The sequence below is a fragment of the Pristiophorus japonicus genome, chromosome 9, assembly GCF_044704955.1.
Source record: "Pristiophorus japonicus isolate sPriJap1 chromosome 9, sPriJap1.hap1, whole genome shotgun sequence".
NCBI lineage: Eukaryota > Metazoa > Chordata > Chondrichthyes > Pristiophoridae > Pristiophorus > Pristiophorus japonicus.
The window spans coordinates 229337341-229356064 of record NC_091985.1 but is presented as its reverse complement, the minus strand read 5'-3'; the positions used below and the strand labels follow the sequence as shown (position 1 = coordinate 229356064).

At 52.4% G+C, this 18724-nt stretch overlaps 1 protein-coding gene across 1 annotated transcript in view; it reads right to left on the bottom strand.

The window, feature by feature from the left end:
• The window catches only part of LOC139274191 (calcium-binding protein 1-like), a 185537-nt gene extending 167996 nt beyond the window's left edge, over window positions 1-17541 (bottom strand). Inside the window, exon 1 of the mRNA XM_070891225.1 lies at window positions 16978-17541. Within this exon, the coding sequence (XP_070747326.1) occupies window positions 16978-17541 (564 nt within the window). The remainder of the gene's footprint in view (window positions 1-16977) is intronic.
• Between the last annotated feature and the right edge of the window lie 1183 nt (window positions 17542-18724).

The following is an 18724-nucleotide window of genomic DNA, read 5'->3' as shown; positions in this document are numbered from 1 at the left end:
TAACACTCTGATATACCCCACACCCCTCACTGTAACACTGATATACCCCACACCCCTCACTGTAACACTCTGATATAGCCCACACCCCTCACTGCAACACACTGATATACCCCACACCTCTCACTGTAACACTGATATACTCCACACCCCTCACTGCAACACACTGATATACCTCACATGCCTCACTGTAACACTGATATACCCCACACCACTCACTGTAACACTGAAATACCCCACACCCCTCACTGTAACACTGATATACCCCACACCACTCACTGTAACACTGAAATACCCCACACCCCTCACTGTAACACTGATATACCCCACACCCCTCACTGTAACACTCTGATATACCCCACACCCCTCACTGTAACACACTGATATACCCCACACCCCTCACTGTAACACACTGATATACCCCACACCCCTCACTGTAACACTCTGATATATCCCACACCCCTCACTGTAACACATTGATATACCCCACACCCCTCACTGAAACAATCTGATATACTCCACACCCCTCACTGTAACACACTGATATACCCCACAGCCCTCACTGTAACACTGATATACACCACACCACTCACTGTAACACTCTCTGATATACTCCACACCCCTCACTATAACACTGATATACCAGACACCCCTCACTGTAACACTGATATACCCCACACCCCTCACTGTAACACTGATATACCCCACACCCCTCACTGTAACACTGATATACCCCACACCCCTCACTGTAACACTGATATACCCCACACCCCTCACTGTAACACTGATATACCCCACACCCCTCACTGTAACACTGATATACCCCACACCCCTCACTGTAACACTGATATACCCCACACCCCTCACTGTAACACTGATATACCCCACACCCCTCACTGTAACACTGATATACCCCACACCCCTCACTGTAACACTGATATACCCCACACCCCTCACTGTAACACTGATATATACCACAGCTCTCACTATACCATTCTAATATAACTCCTCCAGCTCCTACAACCCTCCCATTCTCGGTAACCTCTTCCAGCCCGTACAATCCATTGATATATTTGCGCACATCCAAATCTGGCCTCTTACCCATCCCGATTTTAATTGCTCCACCATTTGGCGGCTGTGCCTTCAGCTGCCTAGGTCCTATGCTCTGGAACTGTCCCTCCCGAGCCCTCTCTGCCACTGTCTCTCCTCCTTTAAGACGCTCCTTAAAACCTACATCTTTGGCCAAGCTTTACGTCACCTGCCCTAATATCTCCCTATGTGACTTTGCGCCTGATTCACGCTCCTGTAAAGCACATTGCGACGGTTTTACTACAGTATAGGCGCTATATCAATGCAAGTTGTTATTGTTGTTGAATCCTCTGCCACAAAATCAATGGTGGTTTTAATCTTAGCCGGATTAGAAACAATCTTACCGTTGATTTAACAGATCATCCATTTCGGAGGGATTAAATCGGATTTCACGATTTAAACTTGGTTGTCTCTATTTAACGGTTAATCAGTGCACAGTTGACATTAACTTTTTCACTTCCGTGTTTCTGACCGAGGCGATGGATAATCTCACCCAACTAACCTCATTTATAGGGAGCTCTACACTGTATCTAACTCGTGCCCTGGGAATGCTCGATGCTGACACTGGGTATAAAGTGGGGGACACACTGTCAGGGTAATGTAGAGGGAGCCCTACACTGTATCGAACCCGTGCTGTACCTGCCCTGGGAGCACTCGATGCTGACACTGGGTATAAAGTGGGGACACACTGTCAGGGTAATGTAGAGGGTGCCCCACACTGTATCTAACCCGTGCTGTACCTGCCCTGGGAGCACTCGATGCTGACACTGGTTATAAAGTGGGGACACACTGTCAGGGTAATGTAGAGGGAGCCCTACACTGTATCTAACCCGTGCTGTACCTGCCCTGGGAGCACTCGATGCTGACACTGGGTATAAAGTGGGGACACACTGTCAGGGTAATGTAGAGGGAGCCCTACACTGTATCTAACCCGTGCTGTACCTGCCCTGGGAGCACTCGATGCTGACACTGGGTATAAAGTGGGGGACACACTGTCAGGGTAATGTAGAGGGAGCCCTACACTGTATCTAACCCGTGCTGTACCTGCCCTGGGAGCACTCGATGCTGACACTGGGTATAAAGTGGGGACACACTGTCAGGGTAATATAGAGGGTGCCCTACACTGTATCTAACCCGTGCTGTACCTGCCCTGGGAGCACTCGATGCTGACACTGGGTATAAAGTGGAGGACACACTGTCAGGGTAATGTAGAGGGAGCCCTACACTGTATCTAACCGTGCTGTACCTGCCTTGGGAGCTGTGATATTTTCACAGAGCAGAGCACACACACAGCTCCTAACATGGTAGGCAGCTCTCTCGGAAGCCTCCGGAACATGCCTGATTCTGTTTAATTATTAACTCTGTAGTTGCCGTACACAACACGTCCATATCCACAGTGTGGCGCTACAAACATTACAAGCTTACAGACATTACACTTCTCCCTCTTGAATGAAGAAGTTATTATAACAACATCATACATAACTTTCATTTTATACATAACACAGGATATAGTCATATTTTTTTTTCCATGTTTACAAATTTAACTTTACCACTTGTTTTCTGTTTCGAAGCGGATACCTTCGCTCTCGAACAGAACCTTCCAAACATGGTGTGGAATCTAAACTCATTCGAGGCTCATCCTGAGGAACGTTTTCCTCCACGGAATTTCCTTGATTTTCATTTGAACTCACTCTAACTTCAGGCTCTTTGTTTTCCTGACTCGGACTCAGACTTTCATTCTGATTCTCTCCTGGATTTGTTTCCAGTACATTGGATTTAGGATTTGCTACTGGTGTATCAAAACTATCTGATGAGTCAGAAATAATTGAATCATTCCCACCTTCAACTCCTTTATATCTGTCGGTAAAATACGATCAATATGAACAAACCTAACCTGTCCATTATCAAACATCTTTACCAAATATGTGCGAGGACCACATATCTTCACCACTCTTCCTGGTAACCACTTTAACCATTTATGGTGATGGTTCTTCACTCTCACCTTCTGGTTTAATTTCACACTTCTCTCTTTTACTCTACCTCTATCATGATTCTTTTTCTGTCTTAATTGTATCTCTTCCACGGACTGTGCCAAATTTGGTTTTAACAACGAGAATCTGGTTTGTGGCTGTCATTTGAGAAACAACTCTGCTGGTGTTCTACCAGTAGTTGTATGAGGAGTATTTCGATATGTAACCAAAAAAGTAGCCAATTTGTAATCCAATGACAACTGTCATTTCCTTGGATTTGGATCTAACATTTGTTTTATGAGGGCACGTTTTACAATTTGTACAGTGCGCTCTGCTGCACCATTCAAGGCAGGATGGTACGCTGGAACCTTGGTATGTTTCACATCATTTTTGCTCGTGAATTGTGCAAATTCTTCTGAACAAAATTGCCCGAAACAATTTCCTCAGGGAGGCCAAATGCAGAAAATAATTTTCGTAAAATGTCCAATGTTTTACTTGTCATTTTCCACATTGGAAACACCTCAACCCACTTCGAATGGCTATCAATCACAATGAACAATTGTTGTCCTTCTAACTCAGCAAAATAGATATGTAGCCTTTGCCACACCTTGGGAGGCCATTTCCATGGCTGTAATGGTACTGGTGGTGGTTGCTGGCTTACCGATTGACATGTCGTACACTGACTCATAATGTACTCTATATCCTTATCAAGACTTGGTCACCATAAATAACTGCGTGCAAAACTATTGGTCAAGCACATTCCCAGGTGCTGGTCATGGAGGTCCCCTAATAATTTGGGCCTGAATTTATTTGGTATAATCACTCTTGCACCCCACATGATACAATCTTTATCGACTGATAATTCATTCCTACGAATAATGGATGTGTATCTTTGTCTTTTACCTGGTTTGGCCATCCATTTGCAATATAATCATAGAAACATAGAAACAAAGAAAAATAGGTGCAGGAGTAGGCCATTCAGCCCTTCGAGCCTGCACCACCATTCAATATGATCATGGCTGATCATTCCCTCAGTACCCCTTTCCTGCTTTCTCTCCATACCCCTTGATCCCCTTAACCGTAAGAGCCATATCTAACTCTCTCTTGAATATATCCAATGAACTGGCATCAACAACTCTCTGCGGCAGGGAATTCCACAGGTTAACAACTCTCTGAGTGAAGAAGTTTCTCCTCATCTCAGTCCTAAATGGCTTACCCCTTATCCTTAGACTATGTCCCCTGGTTCTGGACTTCCCCAACATCGGGAACATTCTTCCCACATCTAACCTGTCCAGTCCCGTCAGAATTTTATATGTTTCTATGAGATCCCCTCTCATCCTTCTAAACTCCAGTGAATACAAGCTCAGTTGATCCAGTCTCTCCTCATATGTCAGTCCAGCCATCCCGGGAATCAGTCTGGTGAACCTTCGCTGCACTCCCTCAATAGCAAGAACGTCCTTCCTCAGATTAGGAGACCAAAACTGAACACAATATTCCAGGTGAGGCCTCACCAAGGCCCTGTCAAACTGCAGTAAGATCTCCCTGCTCCTATACTCAAATTCCCTAGCTATGAAGGCCAACATACCATTTGCCTTCTTCACCGCCTGCTGTACCTGCATGCCAACTTTCAGTGACTGAGGAACCATGACACCCAGGTCTCGTTGCACCTCCCCTTTTCCTCGTTTGCCACCATTCAGATAATATTTTGCCTTCATGTTTTTGCCCCCAAAGTGGATAACTTCACATTTATCCACATTATACTGCATCTGCCATGCATTTGCCCACTCACCTAACCTGTCCAAGTCACCCTGCAGCCTCTTAGCATCCTCCTCGCAGCTCACACCGCCACCCAGCTTAGTGTCATCTGCAAACTTGGAGATATTACACTCTTCGTGAAGACAGAACCTCGATACTGACACTGGGTCTAAAGTGGGGACACACTGTCAGGGTAATGTAGAGGGAGCCCTACACTGTATCTAACCCGTGTTGTACCTGCCCTGGGAGCACTCGATGCTGACACTGGGTATAAAGTGGGAGACACACTGTCAGGGTAATGTACAGGGAGCACTACACTGTATCTAACCCGTGCTGTACCTGCCCTGGGAGCGCTCGATGCTGACACTGGGTATAAAGTGGGGACACACTGTCAGGGTAATGTCGAGGGAGCCCTACACTGTACCTAACTCGTGCTGTACCTGCCCTGGGAGCACTCGATGCTGACACTGGGTATAAAGTGGGGATACACTGTCAGGGTAATGTAGAGGGAGCCCTACACTGTATCTAACCCGTGCTGTACCTGCCCTGGGAGCACTCGATGCTGACACTGGGTATAAAGTGGCGACACACTGTCAGGGTAATGTAGAGGGAGCCCTACACTGTATCTAACCCGTGCTGTACCTGCCCTGGGAGCACTCGATGCTGACACTGGGTATAAAGTGGGGACACACTGTCAGGGTAATGTAGAGGGGGCCCTACACTGTATCTAACCCGTGCTGTACCTGCCCTGGGAGCACTCGATGCTGACACTGGGTATAAAGTGGCAACACACTGTCAGGGTAATGTAGAGGAAGCCCTACACTGTATCTAACCCGTGCTGTACCTGCCCTGGGAGCACTCGATGCTGACACTGGGTATAAAGTGGGGACACACTGAGGTGGATTTTCAAGTCAGCATTTTATGAGTCTTGGAGGTGGTGAGGAGGGGGCGGCTCTTTGGTTAATTAAAGAGAGGGGAGAGGAAAGGAGACAATAGTTGGGTGGCGAACGCTGGCAAAGGTGTCACATACCGGGTGTGGGGCAATGAGAAGCGTACGGTGGCGGGGTCACGTCCTATCCTAGTACTTTTGACACGAGCTGCTGCGGCCCTTTAAGCGCTGCTGGAGCATCAGAAAAGGACACTTTCCACCCACGGGCGCATCTAAATCTTGTTTCGGGGAGGCCCTATCATCATCATCATCACAGGCAGACCCTCGGGATCGAGGAAGACTTGCTTCCACTCTTAACATGAGTCCTTAGGTGACTGAACAGCCCAATACGAGAACCACAGTCCCTGTCACAGGTGGGACAGATAGACGTTGAGGGTAAGGGAGGGTGGGACTGGTTTGCCGCACGCTCCTTCCGCTGCCTGCGCTTGGTTTCTGCATGCTCTCGGCGATGAGACTCGAGGTGCTCAGCGCCCTCCCGGATGCACTTCCTCCACTTAGGGCGGTCTTTGGCCAGGGACTCCCAGGTGCCAGTGGGGATGTTGCACTTTATCAGGGAGGCTTTGAGGGTGTCCCTGTAACGTTTCCTCTGCCCACTTTTGGCTTGTTTGCCGTGACGGAGCTCCGAGTAGAGCGCTTGCTTTGGGAGTCCCGTGTCTGGAGCATGTGGACAATGTGACCTGCCCAGCGGAGCTGGTCGAGTGTGGTCAGTGCTTCAATGCTGGGGATGTTGGCCTGGTCGAGGACGCTAACGTTGGTGCGTCTGCCCTCCCAGGGGATTTGCAGGATCTTGCGGAGACATCGTTGGTGGTATTTCTCCAGCGACTTGAGCTGTCTGCTGTACATGGTCCATGTCTCTGAGTCGTACAACAACAACAACTTGTATTTAAATAGTGTCCTTAACGTAGTGAAACATCCCAAGGCTCTTCACAAGAGTGTTTAAAGATAAAAAATTTGACACTGAGCCGCATAAGTAGAAATTAGTGCAGGTGACCAAAAGCTTGGTCAAAGAGGGAGGTTTTAAGGAGCATCTTGAAGGAGGAAAGAGAGGCAGAGAGGTTTAGGGAACGAGTTCCAGAGCTTGGGGCCCAGGCAACAGAAGGTCCGGCCACCGATGGTGGAGTGATTATTGTCATGTATTCAACTATGATTGTAACCCATGTATAAGCTGACCTAAGTTGTACACCTTGAGAACATTGACCACTAGGTGGTGAACTTGTGGGAGACACTCCTAACCTGGACTTTCAGGTATAAAAGGGGAAGCTCCACCCACCTTCATCACTTGGTCACAGAGTGACCTTCTCTCAAGTATGGGCCTCGTGTGCATTTAAACTCTACAGTAAGGACATATCATTGGCGACGAGAAACTGGGATTTAAACCACGCGAGAATGGCCACTAGCAGCACAGAAGAGAGGTACTGTGTTGGTGATGATTGGAACAACTTTATTGACAGACTACAGCAAAGTTTTGTCACTAAGGAATGGTTGTGACAGGATTCGGCCGACAAACGCAGGGCTCATCTCCTGACGGTTTGTGGATCCAGAACGTACTCCCTGATGAAGGATCTTCTAGTGCCAGAGAAGCTGGCGGACAAGATGTTCGAAGAGCTCAGTAAGTTGATCGGGGAACACTTTAAACCGGCGAGCAGCATGCACATAGCGAGACACCGGTTTTACACGCACCGGCAGCGAGAAGGGCAAAGCGTTCCTGAATGTGTGGCAGATCTCCGGTGACTGGCGAGCCTATGTAAGTTCCCAGATGTATGCAGAGTGGAGATGCTGTGAGACTTTTTTTTTTATTGAGGACATCGGGCACGCTGGGGTTTTCAGGAAACTGATTGAGACCAAAGACTTGACCATGGAAGCGGCGGCCCTGATAGCCCAGACAGTTATCTCAGGGGAGGAAGAGACCAGAATGATGTATGACAAAAATCTTGGCTCAAATGCGGCAAATGACCAGGGAGTCAACATTGTTAACGCGGCACACATTTCTCTAGGCAGACAAGGGCAATCGGACATGCCCCAGCATGCAGTTGAACCCAAAGGGGAATTCAACAGAGACAATGGCTAGCTGAACGGCAATTCATGCCATCGCAATGGACAATGCGGCCAGTAATGGGGCCATCAACACTTGTTAATGGTGCACTTAAGGACAGTGACAGAGACAGTCAGAGACGATCGACTGGTAATGGACCTTTTGTTTCCAACAACGGGCCTCCAGTTCATGCTGGAGGTGTGGAGGCAAACACCCAGCCAGAGCTTGCAGGTATCAGCAATATACCTGCAGAAACTGCAACGTCAACGGTCACTTGGCGCGTATGTGCAGGAAGCCTGCAGCCAGGTTGATGTACGAGGAGGACGGGCCCGATGTAAGCCCTACGAGGCCAAATGAATACTGGGGGAAATCGCTGGAAGCTGAAGTTCAGCGAGTTCATGTGGAGCACATATACAGTTCATACACCAGGACGCCACCGATAATGATGAAAGTGCTCCTCAATGGCATCCCAGTATTAATGGAGCTAGACACGAGGGCCAGCAAGTCCCTGATGAGTATCAAACAGTTTGAAAGGTTGTGGGTGTCCAAGGCCAGGAGGCCAAAATTATTGCCGATTGACGCACACCTACGGACATATACAAAGGAGATCAGCTAGGCAGCGCCACGGTAGTCGTGACCCACAAAGATTCGGAGAACAGGTTGCCACTCTGGATTGTCCCAGAGGACGGTCCCACACTACTGGGGAGGAGTTGGCTTGCTGTCATGAACTGGAAATGGGGCGATGTCAATGCAATTTCCTCTGTGGAGCAAGTATCATGCTCACAGGTCCTGGACAAATTTAACTCATTATTTCAACCCGGCATCGGCACTTTCATGGGGACCAAGGTAGTGATTCACATAAACCCGGACGCCAGGCCAGTACACCACAAGGCCAGAGCGGTGCCGTACGTGATGCAGGAAAAGATAGAATGCGAATTGGATCGTCTGCTGAGGGAAGGCATCATCTCACCAGTCGAATTCAGTGACTGGGCGAGCCCGATCGTGCCGGTGCTCAAGGCGGATGGGTCGGTCAGGATATGTGGCGATTACAAGGCCACCATCAATCGGGTATCACTCCAAGACCAGTACCCGCTACCGAGAGCGGAGGACCTCTTTGCGACGCTATCCGGTGGCAAAGTTTTTTCAAAATTGGACCTGACCTCAGCTTACATGACCCAGGAGCTGGCGCGTGAGTCGAAGAAGCTGTCCACCATCACGACAGACAAGGGGTTGTTTGAGTATAACAGATGTCTGTTTGGGATTTGTTCGGCCGCCGCGATCTTTCAGCGAAATATGGAAAGCCTCCTCAAGTCGATTCCAGGGATGGTGGTTTTTCAAGGCGACATCCTCATCACGGGTTGTGATACTGAAGAACACCTCCACAACCTGGAGGAAGTGCTACGCAGACTGGACCGGGTAGGGCTGCGACTGAAAAAGGCGAAGTGCGTCTTCCTAGCTCCAGAGGTAGAATTCCTGGGGATGAGGGTAGCAGCAGACGGGATCAGACCTACTGCATCCAAAACGGAAGCGATCCAGAGAGAACCCAGACCCCGTAACACGACGGAGCTGCGTTCGTTCCTGGAGCTCCTGAACTATTTTGGTAACCTTCTTCCCAAATTGAGCACGCTGTTAGAGCCGCTACACGTGCTCCTACACAAAGGTCGCGAATGAATCTGGGGGGACAGCCAGGAAAGGGCTTTTGATAGAGCACACAACTTGTTATGCTCCAACAAACTGTTAACGTTATATGACCCATGTAAGAAACTTGTTTTAACGTGCGATGCGTCGTCCTATGGGGTCGGGTGTGTGTTGCAGCATGTGAATGCCAATGGTCAGTTTCAGCCGGTAGCTTATGCCTCCAGAAGTCTGTCCCAGGCAGAACGGGGCTACGGGATTGTAGAAAAGGAAGCACTTGCATGTGTACATGCTGTAAAGAAAATGCACCAGTACCTGTTTGACAGGAAATTTGAGCTGGAGACAGATCACAAACCCCTACACTCCCTTTTGGCCGACAACAAGGCCATAAATGCGAATGCATCGACCTGCATACAGAGGTGGGCACTCACGTTAGCTGCCTAAGACTACACAATTCGGCACAGACCGGGCACCGAAAACTGCATCGATGCACTCAGCAGGCTCCCACTAGCCACCACTGAGGGGGCAACTGAGCATGCTGCTGAGATGGTCATGGCTGTTGAAGCTTTCGAAAGCGAAGGCTCACCCGTGACAGCCCGTCAGATTAAAGTCTGGACAAATAAAGTCCCGCTACTGTCTTTAGTTAAGAAATGTGTCCTGAATGGGGACTGGGCAGCCACGTTCCCTAAGGAATTTAAACCGTTTCATAGGTGCAAGGATGAACTCTCGATTCAGGCCGATTGCCTACTGTGGGGAAACCGAGTAGTCATGCCCCAGATGGGCAGAGAGGTGTTCATCAGAGAACTCCACAATGAGCACCTGGGCATTGTCACGATGAAGGCAATTGCCAGGTCACACGTTTGGTGGCCAGGGATAGACGCAGATCTGGAACTTTGTGTTCGCATGTGCAACACGTGTGCCCAGCTGGGCAATGTCCCAGGGAAGCCCCCCTTTAGCCCCTGGCCATGGCCCGCCAAGCCATGGTCACACATCCATGTGGACTACGCAGGTCCTTTCACGGGGAAAATGTTTTTGGTTGTAGTAGACGCCTACTCCAAATGAATCGAGTGTGACATTTTAAATTCAAGCACATCCTGTGCCACGGTAGAAAGTCTACGGGCAATGTTCGCCGCCCACGGTCTACTGGATGTCTTGGTCAGCGACAATGGCCCGTGCTTCACAAGCACTGAATTCCAAGTCTTCATGGCAGGCAATGGAATCAACCATGTTAGAACGGCACCATTCAAGCCGGTCTCAAACGGCCAGGCAGAACGAGCAGTGCAGATAATCAAACAGGGGATGCTCAGATTCCAAGGGGGTTCTCTACAAAGCCGCTTATCACGCCTCCTGTTGGCCTATAGATCCCGACCACACTCGCTCACAGGGGTTCCACCCGCAGAGCTGCTAATGAAAAGGATGCTCAAAACCAGGTTATCCCTTATACACCCTACGTGAAAGAAATTGTTGAGAGCAGGCGCCAGTCACAATATCACTACCATGACAGGAATGCGAGGGCGCGATGTATTGATGCCAATGACCCTGTTTTTGTCCTCAATTACGCTGCAGGGCCCAAATGGCTTGCAGGCACTGTGATTGCCAAAGAGGGGAATAGGGTTTTGGTAGTTAAACTTACCAATGGACAAATCTGCCGCAAACACGTGGATCAAACTAAAAGGAGGTTCAGCAACCCCAGAGAAGAAGCAGAGGAAAAACACGATGTAGAGTTTACTCCACCACAGGTGACCGAACACCGGAACCAAGTGGAGGAGAGCCCAATCACTGTGGGCAGTCTGGACAGGCCTGAGGCACCGCAAACAGCAGACACTCAGGCCAGCGCCCAACAACCGGAGCCCCAACTCAGGCGCTCTACAAGGGAGCGTAAACCACCAGAGAGACTCAACCTGTGATCCCAATAAGACTTAGGGGGGGGAGGTGATGTCATGTATTCAACCAGCATTGTAACCCATGTATAAACTGACCTAAGTTGTACACCGTGAGAACACTGACCACTAGGTGGTGAACTTGTGGGAGACACTTCTAACCTGGACCTTCAGGTATAAAAGGGGAAGCTCCAACCACCTTCATCACTTGAGGTCTTGGTAATAAAGGTAACTGGTCACAGACTGACCTCTCAAGTATTGGCCTCCTGTGCATTTGTACTGTATAGTAAGGACATATCAGTTATAATCAGGGATGCTCAAGAGGGCAGAATGTGAGGAGCGCAGACATCTCGGGGGGTTGTGGGGCTGGAGGAGATTAGAGATAGGGAGGGGCGAGGGCCATGGAGGGATTTGTAAACAAGGATGGAGAATTTTGAAATCGAGGTGTTGCTTAATCGGGAGCCAATGTAGGTCAGCGAGCACAGGGGGGTGATGGGTGAGCGGGACTTGGTGCGAGTTAGGACACGGGGCAGTGAGCACAGGGGGTGATGGGTGAGCGGGACTTGGTGCGAGTTGGGACACGGGGCAGCGAGCACAGGGGGTGATGGGTGAGCGGGACTCGGTGCGAGTTAGGACACGGGGCAGTGAGCACAGGGGTGTGATGGGTGAGCGGGACTCGGTGCGAGTTATGACACGGGGTCAGTGAGCACAGAGGGTGATGGGTGAGCGGGACTTGGTGCGAGTTAGGACACGGGGCAGTGAGCACAGGGGGGTGATGGGTGAGCGGGACTCGGTGCGAGTTAGGACACGGGGTCAGTGAGCACAGTGGGTGATGGGTGAGCGGGACTTGGTGCGAGTTAGGACACGGGGCAGCGAGCACAGGGGGGTGATGGGTGAGCGGGACTTGGTGCGAGTTAGGACACGGGGCAGTGAGCACAGTGGGTGATGGGTGAGCGGGACTTGGTGCGAGTTAGGACACGGGGCAGCGAGCACAGGGGGGTGATGGGTGAGCGGGACTTGGTGCAAGTTAGGACACGGGGCTAGCCGAGTTTTGGATCACCTCTAGTTTACGTCGGGTAGAATGTGGGAGGCCAGCCAGGAGTGTGTTGGAATGGTCAAGTCTCGAGGTAACAAAGGCACGGGTTTCAGCAGGGGATGAGCTGAGGCAGGAGTGGAGACGGGCGATGTTACGGAGGTGGAAATAGGCGGCCTTAGCTATGCTGTGGGAGATGTTACTCAGTTACTTTCCCAGGAACGATCAGGAGCCTGCCATCTCACGGGACGCCCCAAACCACGGAGGCAGACGGTTTGGGGCGGGGTGAGGGGAAGGGGCGAGGGATGGAAATCTCCCTGCCCCCTTCCCCATCCGTCTCTGCTCCCCCCCCCCCCCCGGCACCCCAGATCATTCCCAGGACATAATACAACATCAGGATTTCGTCAAGCTCAATTGTTAAAGGGGCGGTTAATCCTGTGGCTTGAACTCTGTAATCTCTTTAAATTCCCTCAGTCGTTCCATTTTGTTATGTAGTTCAGACAAGGTTTAAAGATTTGGGCTCCAGGCTGTGTCAGCACTACATCTCTCCTCCTCTTCTCCTCCGTAGCTGATCTCACACCCGGTGTGGTACTGAGCCCCGACTTCATCCCCCGCCCGCCCCCCACACACACACACACAGAGCAGGAAAAGCCCAATCTCCATCACCGGCCTGTACTGAGTTAGCCTGATCTCACACACGGAGCAGGGGGCCGTGGTTTCAGCTGTCCAGGCCATAAGCTCTCATGGGAACACAGGAACAGGAGGAGGCCCATTCAGTCCCCTCGAGTCTGTTACACAAGAACAGGAGGAGGTCCATTCAGCCCCTCGAGCCTGTTACACAAGAACAGGAGGAGGCCCATTCAACCCCTCGAGTCTGTTACACAGGAACAGGAGGAGGCCCATTCAGCCCCTCGAGCCTGTTACACAAGAACAGGAGGAGGCCCATTCAGCCCCTCGAGCCTGTTACACAGGAACAGGAGGAGGCCCATTCAGCCCCTCGAGTCTGTTACACAAGAACAGGAGGAAGCCCATTCAGCCCCTCGAGTCTGTTACACAAGAACAGGAGGAAGCCCATTCAGCCCCTCGAGTCTGTTACACAAGAACAGGAGGAGGCCCATTCAGCCCCTCGAGTCTGTTACACAAGAACAGGAGGAGGCCCATTCAGCCCCTCGAGCCTGTTACACAGGAACAGGAGGAGGCCCATTCAGCCCCTCGAGTCTGTTACACAGGAACAGGAGGAGGCCCATTCAGCCCCTCGAGCCTGTTACACAGCAACAGGAGGAGGCCCATTCAGTCCCTCGAGCCTGTTACACAGGAACAGGAGGAGGCCCATTCAGCCCCTCGAGCCTGTCACACAGGAACAGGAGGAGGCCCATTCAGCCCCTCGAGCCTGTTACACAGGAACAGGAGGAGGCCCATTCAGCCCCTCGAGCCTGTTACACAGGAACAGGAGGAGGCCCATTCAGCCTCTCGAGCCTGTTACACAGGAACAGGAGGAGGCCCATTCAGCCCCTCGAGCCTGGTACACCATTCAATTAGATCGTGGCTGGTCTGTATCCTAACTCCAGTCGCCTTCCTTTGCTCCATATCCCTCCATGTCTATCGGCCACAGTTTACAAAGTTTCAATTGACCTTCCCAGCCTCAACAGCTTCTTGGGGGGAAGAGAGTTCCAGATTTCCGTCAACCGTTTGTGTGAGGAAGTGCTTCCTGACATAGAAACATAGAAACATAGAAAATAGGTGCAGGAGTAGGCCATTCGGCCCTTCGAGCCTGCACCGCCATTCAATGAGTTCATGGCTGAACATGCAACTTCAGTACCCCATTCCTGCTTTCTCGCCATACCCCTTGATCCCCCGAGTAGTAAGGACTTCATCTAACCCCTTTTTAAATATATTTAGTGACTTGGCCTCAACAACTTTCTGTGGTAGAGAATTCCACAGGTTCACCACTCTCTGGGTGAAGAAGTTTCTCCTCATCTCGGTCCTAAATGGCTTACCCCTTATCCTTAGACTGTGTCCCCTGGTTCTGGACTTCCCCAACATTAATAAGAACATAAGAACATAAGATCTAGGAGCTGACATCACCCCTGAACGGCCTGGCTTTAATTTTAAGTTTCTGGCCCCTTGTTCTTGACTCCCTCCCAGATGAAACAGATTCTCTCTGTCTACCCTATCAACACCTTTAATCATCTTAACCACCTCGGTCAGATCACCCCTTAATCTTCCCGACTCGAGGGTGCACAAGCCCATTCTGTGCAACCTGTCCTTGTAATTGAACCCTTTTAGCCCCCGGTATCATTCTGGTGAATCTGTGCTGCATCCCGTCCCAGGCTATTCTTCCTGAGATGTGGGTCCCAGAACTGAACGCAGTTATGCAAGAACATAAGAATTAGGAACAGGAGTAGGCCGTTCGGCCCTTCGAGCCTGCTCCGCCATTCAATAAGATCATGGCTGACCACCTACCTCAACTCTACCTTCTGTCCGAGCCCTCAATTCCCTTAATATCCTCAGTTTAACATCTCATCTGAAAGACGCCACCTCTGACAGTGTAGCACGCCCCACAGTGCGGCACTCCCTCAGTACTGCCCCTCCCACAGTGCAGCACTCCCTCAGTACTGCCCCTCCGACAGTGCAGCACTCCCTCAGTACTGCCCCTCCGACAGTGCAGCACTCCCTCAGTACTGCCCCTCCGACAGTGCAGCACTCCCTCAGTACTGCCCCTCCGACAGTGCAGCACTCCCTCAGTACTGCCCCTCCCACAGTGCTGCACTCCCTCAGTACTGCCCCTCCGACAGTGCAGCACTCCCTCAGTACTGCCCCTCCCACAGTGCAGCGCTCCCTCAGTACTGCCCCTCCCACAGTGCAGCACTCCCTCAGTACTGCCCCTCCGACAGTGCAGCACTCCCTCAGTACTGCCCCTCCGACAGTGCGGCGCTCCCTCAGTACTGCCCCTCCCACAGTGCAGCACTCCCTCAGTACTGCCCCTCCCACAGTGCAGCACTCCCTCCGTACTGCCCCTCCCACAGTGCAGCACTCCCTCAGTACTGCCCCTCCCACAGTGCAGCGCTCCCTCAGTACTGACCCTCCCACAGTGCAGCACTCCCTCAGTACTGCCCCTCCGACAGTGCAGCACTCCCTCAGTACTGCCCCTCCCACAGTGCAGCGCTCCCTCAGTACTGCCCCTCCCACAGTGCAGCACTCCCTCAGTACTGCCCCTCCCACAATGCAGCACTCCCTCAGTACTGCCCCTCCCACAGTGCAGCACTCCCTCAGTACTGTCCCTCCGACAGTGCGGCACTCCCTCAGTACTGCGCCTCCGACAGTGCGGCACTCCCTCAGTACTGCCCCTCCCACAGTGCAGCATTCCCTCAGTACTACCCCTCTGGCAGTGCGGTGCTCCCTCAGTACTGTCCCTCTGGCAGTGCAGCGCTCCCTCAGTACTGCGCCTCCGACAGTGCGGCACTCCATCAGTACTGCCCCTCCGACAGTGCAGCACTCCCTCAGTACTGTCCCTCCCACAGTGCAGCATTCCCTCAGTACTGCCCCTCTGGCAGTGCGGTGCTCCCTCAGTACTGCCCCTCCGACAGTGCGGCACTCCCTCAGTACTGCCCCTCCGACAGTGCAGCACTCCCTCAGTACTGCCCCTCCGACAGTGCGGCACTCCCTCAGTACTGTCTCTCCGACAGTGCAGCACTCCCTCAGTACTGTCTCTCCGACAGTGCAGCACACCCTCGGTACTGTCTCTCCCACAGTGCAGCACTCTCTCAGTACTGCCCCTCCCACAGTGCAGCACTCCTTCAGTACTGCACCTCCCACAGTGCAATGCTCCGTCAGTACTGCCCCTCCGACAGTGCAGCACTCCCTCAGTACTGACCTTCCCACAGTGCAGCACTCCCTCAGTACTGCCCCTCCCAAAGTGCAGTGCTCCGTCAGTACTGCCCCTCCGACAGTGCAGCACTCCCTCAGTACTGTCTCTCCCACAATGCAGCACTCTCTCAGTACTGCCCCTCCCACAGTGCAGCACTCCCTCAGTACTGACCTTCCCACAGTGCAGTGCTCCGTCAGTACTGCCCCTCCGACAGTGCAGCACTCCCTCAGTACTGCCCCTCCCAAAGTGCAGTGCTCCGTCAGTACTGCCCCTCCGACAGTGCAGCACTCCCTCAGTACTGCCCCTCCGACAGTGCAGCACTCCCTCAGTACTGCCCCTCCCAAAGTGCAGTGCTCCGTCAGTACGGCCCTTCCGACAGTGCAGCACTCCCTCAGTACTGCCCCTCCGACAGTGCAGCACTCCCTCAGTACTGTCTCTCCCACAGTGCAGCACTCCCTCAGTACTGCCCCTCCCAAAGTGCAGTGCTCCGTCAGTACTGCCCCTCCGACAGTGCAGCACTCCCTCAGTACTGCCCCTCCCAAAGTGCAGCGCTCCGTCAGTACTGCCCAAGGGAGAGTCGGTCTTGATTATGGGGTTCGTGTGTCTGGAGTGAGCGCCATTCTGACTTGGTGGTGAGAGAATGCTACCCAGTGAACCAATTTTGTGCATTCACCACGCCAACCCCCCCCAGACCCCCGCCCCGCCCCTGCCCCCCCCTCCCCCGCCAATCCTATTTCCCTTTAGCTCTCTGGATTAGACAAGCACTCACCTGCCCGAAGGCGGAATCCAAGATGGGGTACAGCTCCTCTGACGGAGGCTTCTCTCCCTCCAGTGACGTAGTAGGCCCCGGAACTTCCGAAGGCCTGGCATCCTTGGGAGGCCTCCCGGCCTTGACGCTGGGGCCCGGTTTCTTGGCCTCTGCCCCGGCCTCTTTCCCGGGTGCCTTGCTACCCACCCCCTCAGCCCCCCGGGGCCCCCCGGGGGGCTCCGGCGTCCCCTTAGCCGAGGCAGAGGCCTCGTCCTCGCTGGAGCACAGCTCCTGGCTCCCAGCAGGCTCCCTGGGCCAGGCCGAGGGCCAGCGGCTGGTGCGGAAGCCCAACCCCCTCGCCTCCCCCCTCTCGTACTCCGCGGGCCCCTCCCTGGACGAGCCCGAGGCCTCCAGGCCCTCGGGCCTCTCCGCAGGCTTCTGCCGAGGCCTAGCACTGCCGCCGGCGCCCTCTGACCTCTTCAGACTCTTGACCACTTTCTTCCGATTGGCTGGCTGGCCCCTCTTGGGGACAGACGGGTTTCCCGAGCCGCTCATCTTCCGCTCATTCTTCACGAGTAGGAACATGGTTTCCCTCAGCTCCTGGGAGCTGGCTCGACTCTCTCTCGCCGCCTAATCCTCCCACCCTCTGTCGTCCACACATCTTGGCAACCCCCTTAAATCCTCTTAGCTTACAACGTCGGTGCAATGGACATACTGAAGGAGCTCCCCCTCTCCTTTTCCACCCTTCCCTCTCTCTGTGTGTCGCTCGCCGTGTAATGTATATTTCTCCCTCGGCTTTCTGTTACCAGCTGGATTGCGATAATCCCTGCTGATTAATTCATGACTGCATGAATCGCCTCTCCCTCTTAAAAAAAAAACACAAAAGCCCTGCTGTAAATCTCCTTCTTGTGTTTTAACCTTATTACTTATTGACTGATAATTAACGGAGAGCTACCTGCAGTTATACAGCACCTGTAACATAGTAAAAACATCCCAGGCCCTTCACAGGAGCGTAAATAAAACGTAATCTTACACCCATCCACCAAAGAAGAAATGAGGGCAGGTGACCCAACATAAAAGCAGAGAAGTCCTGCTACAACTGTACAGGGTATTGGTGAGGCCACACCTGGAGTACTGTGTACAGTTTTGGTCTCCGTATTTAGTCTCATCATCATCACAGGCAGTCCCTCGGAATCGAGGAAGACTTGCTTCCACTCTAAAAATGAGTCCTTAGGTGGCTGAACAGCCCAATACGAGAACCACAGTCTCTGTCACAGGTGGGACAGATAGACGTTGAGGGTAAGGGAGGGTGGGACTGGTTTGCCGCACACTCCTTCCGCTGCCTGCGCTTGGTTTCTGCATGCTCTCGGCGACGAGACTCGAGGTGCTCAGCTCCCTCCCGGATGCACTTCCTCCACTTCGGGCGGTCTTTGGCCAGGGACTCCCAGGTGTCAGTGGGGATGTTGCACTTTATCAGGGAGGCTTTGAGGGTGTCCCTGTAACGTTTCCTCTGCCCACCTTTGGCTCGTTTGCCGTGACGGAGCTCCGCGTAGAGCGCTTGCTTTGGGAGACCCGTGTCTGGGGCATGCGGACAATATGGCCTGCCCAGCGGAGCTGGTCGAGTGTGGTCAGTGCTTCAATGCTGGGGATGTTGGCCTGGTCGAGGACGCTAACGTTGGTGCGTCTGTCCTCCCAGGGGATTTGTAGGATCTTGCGGAGACATCGTTGGTGGTATTTCTCCAGCGACTTGAGCTGTCTGCTGTACACA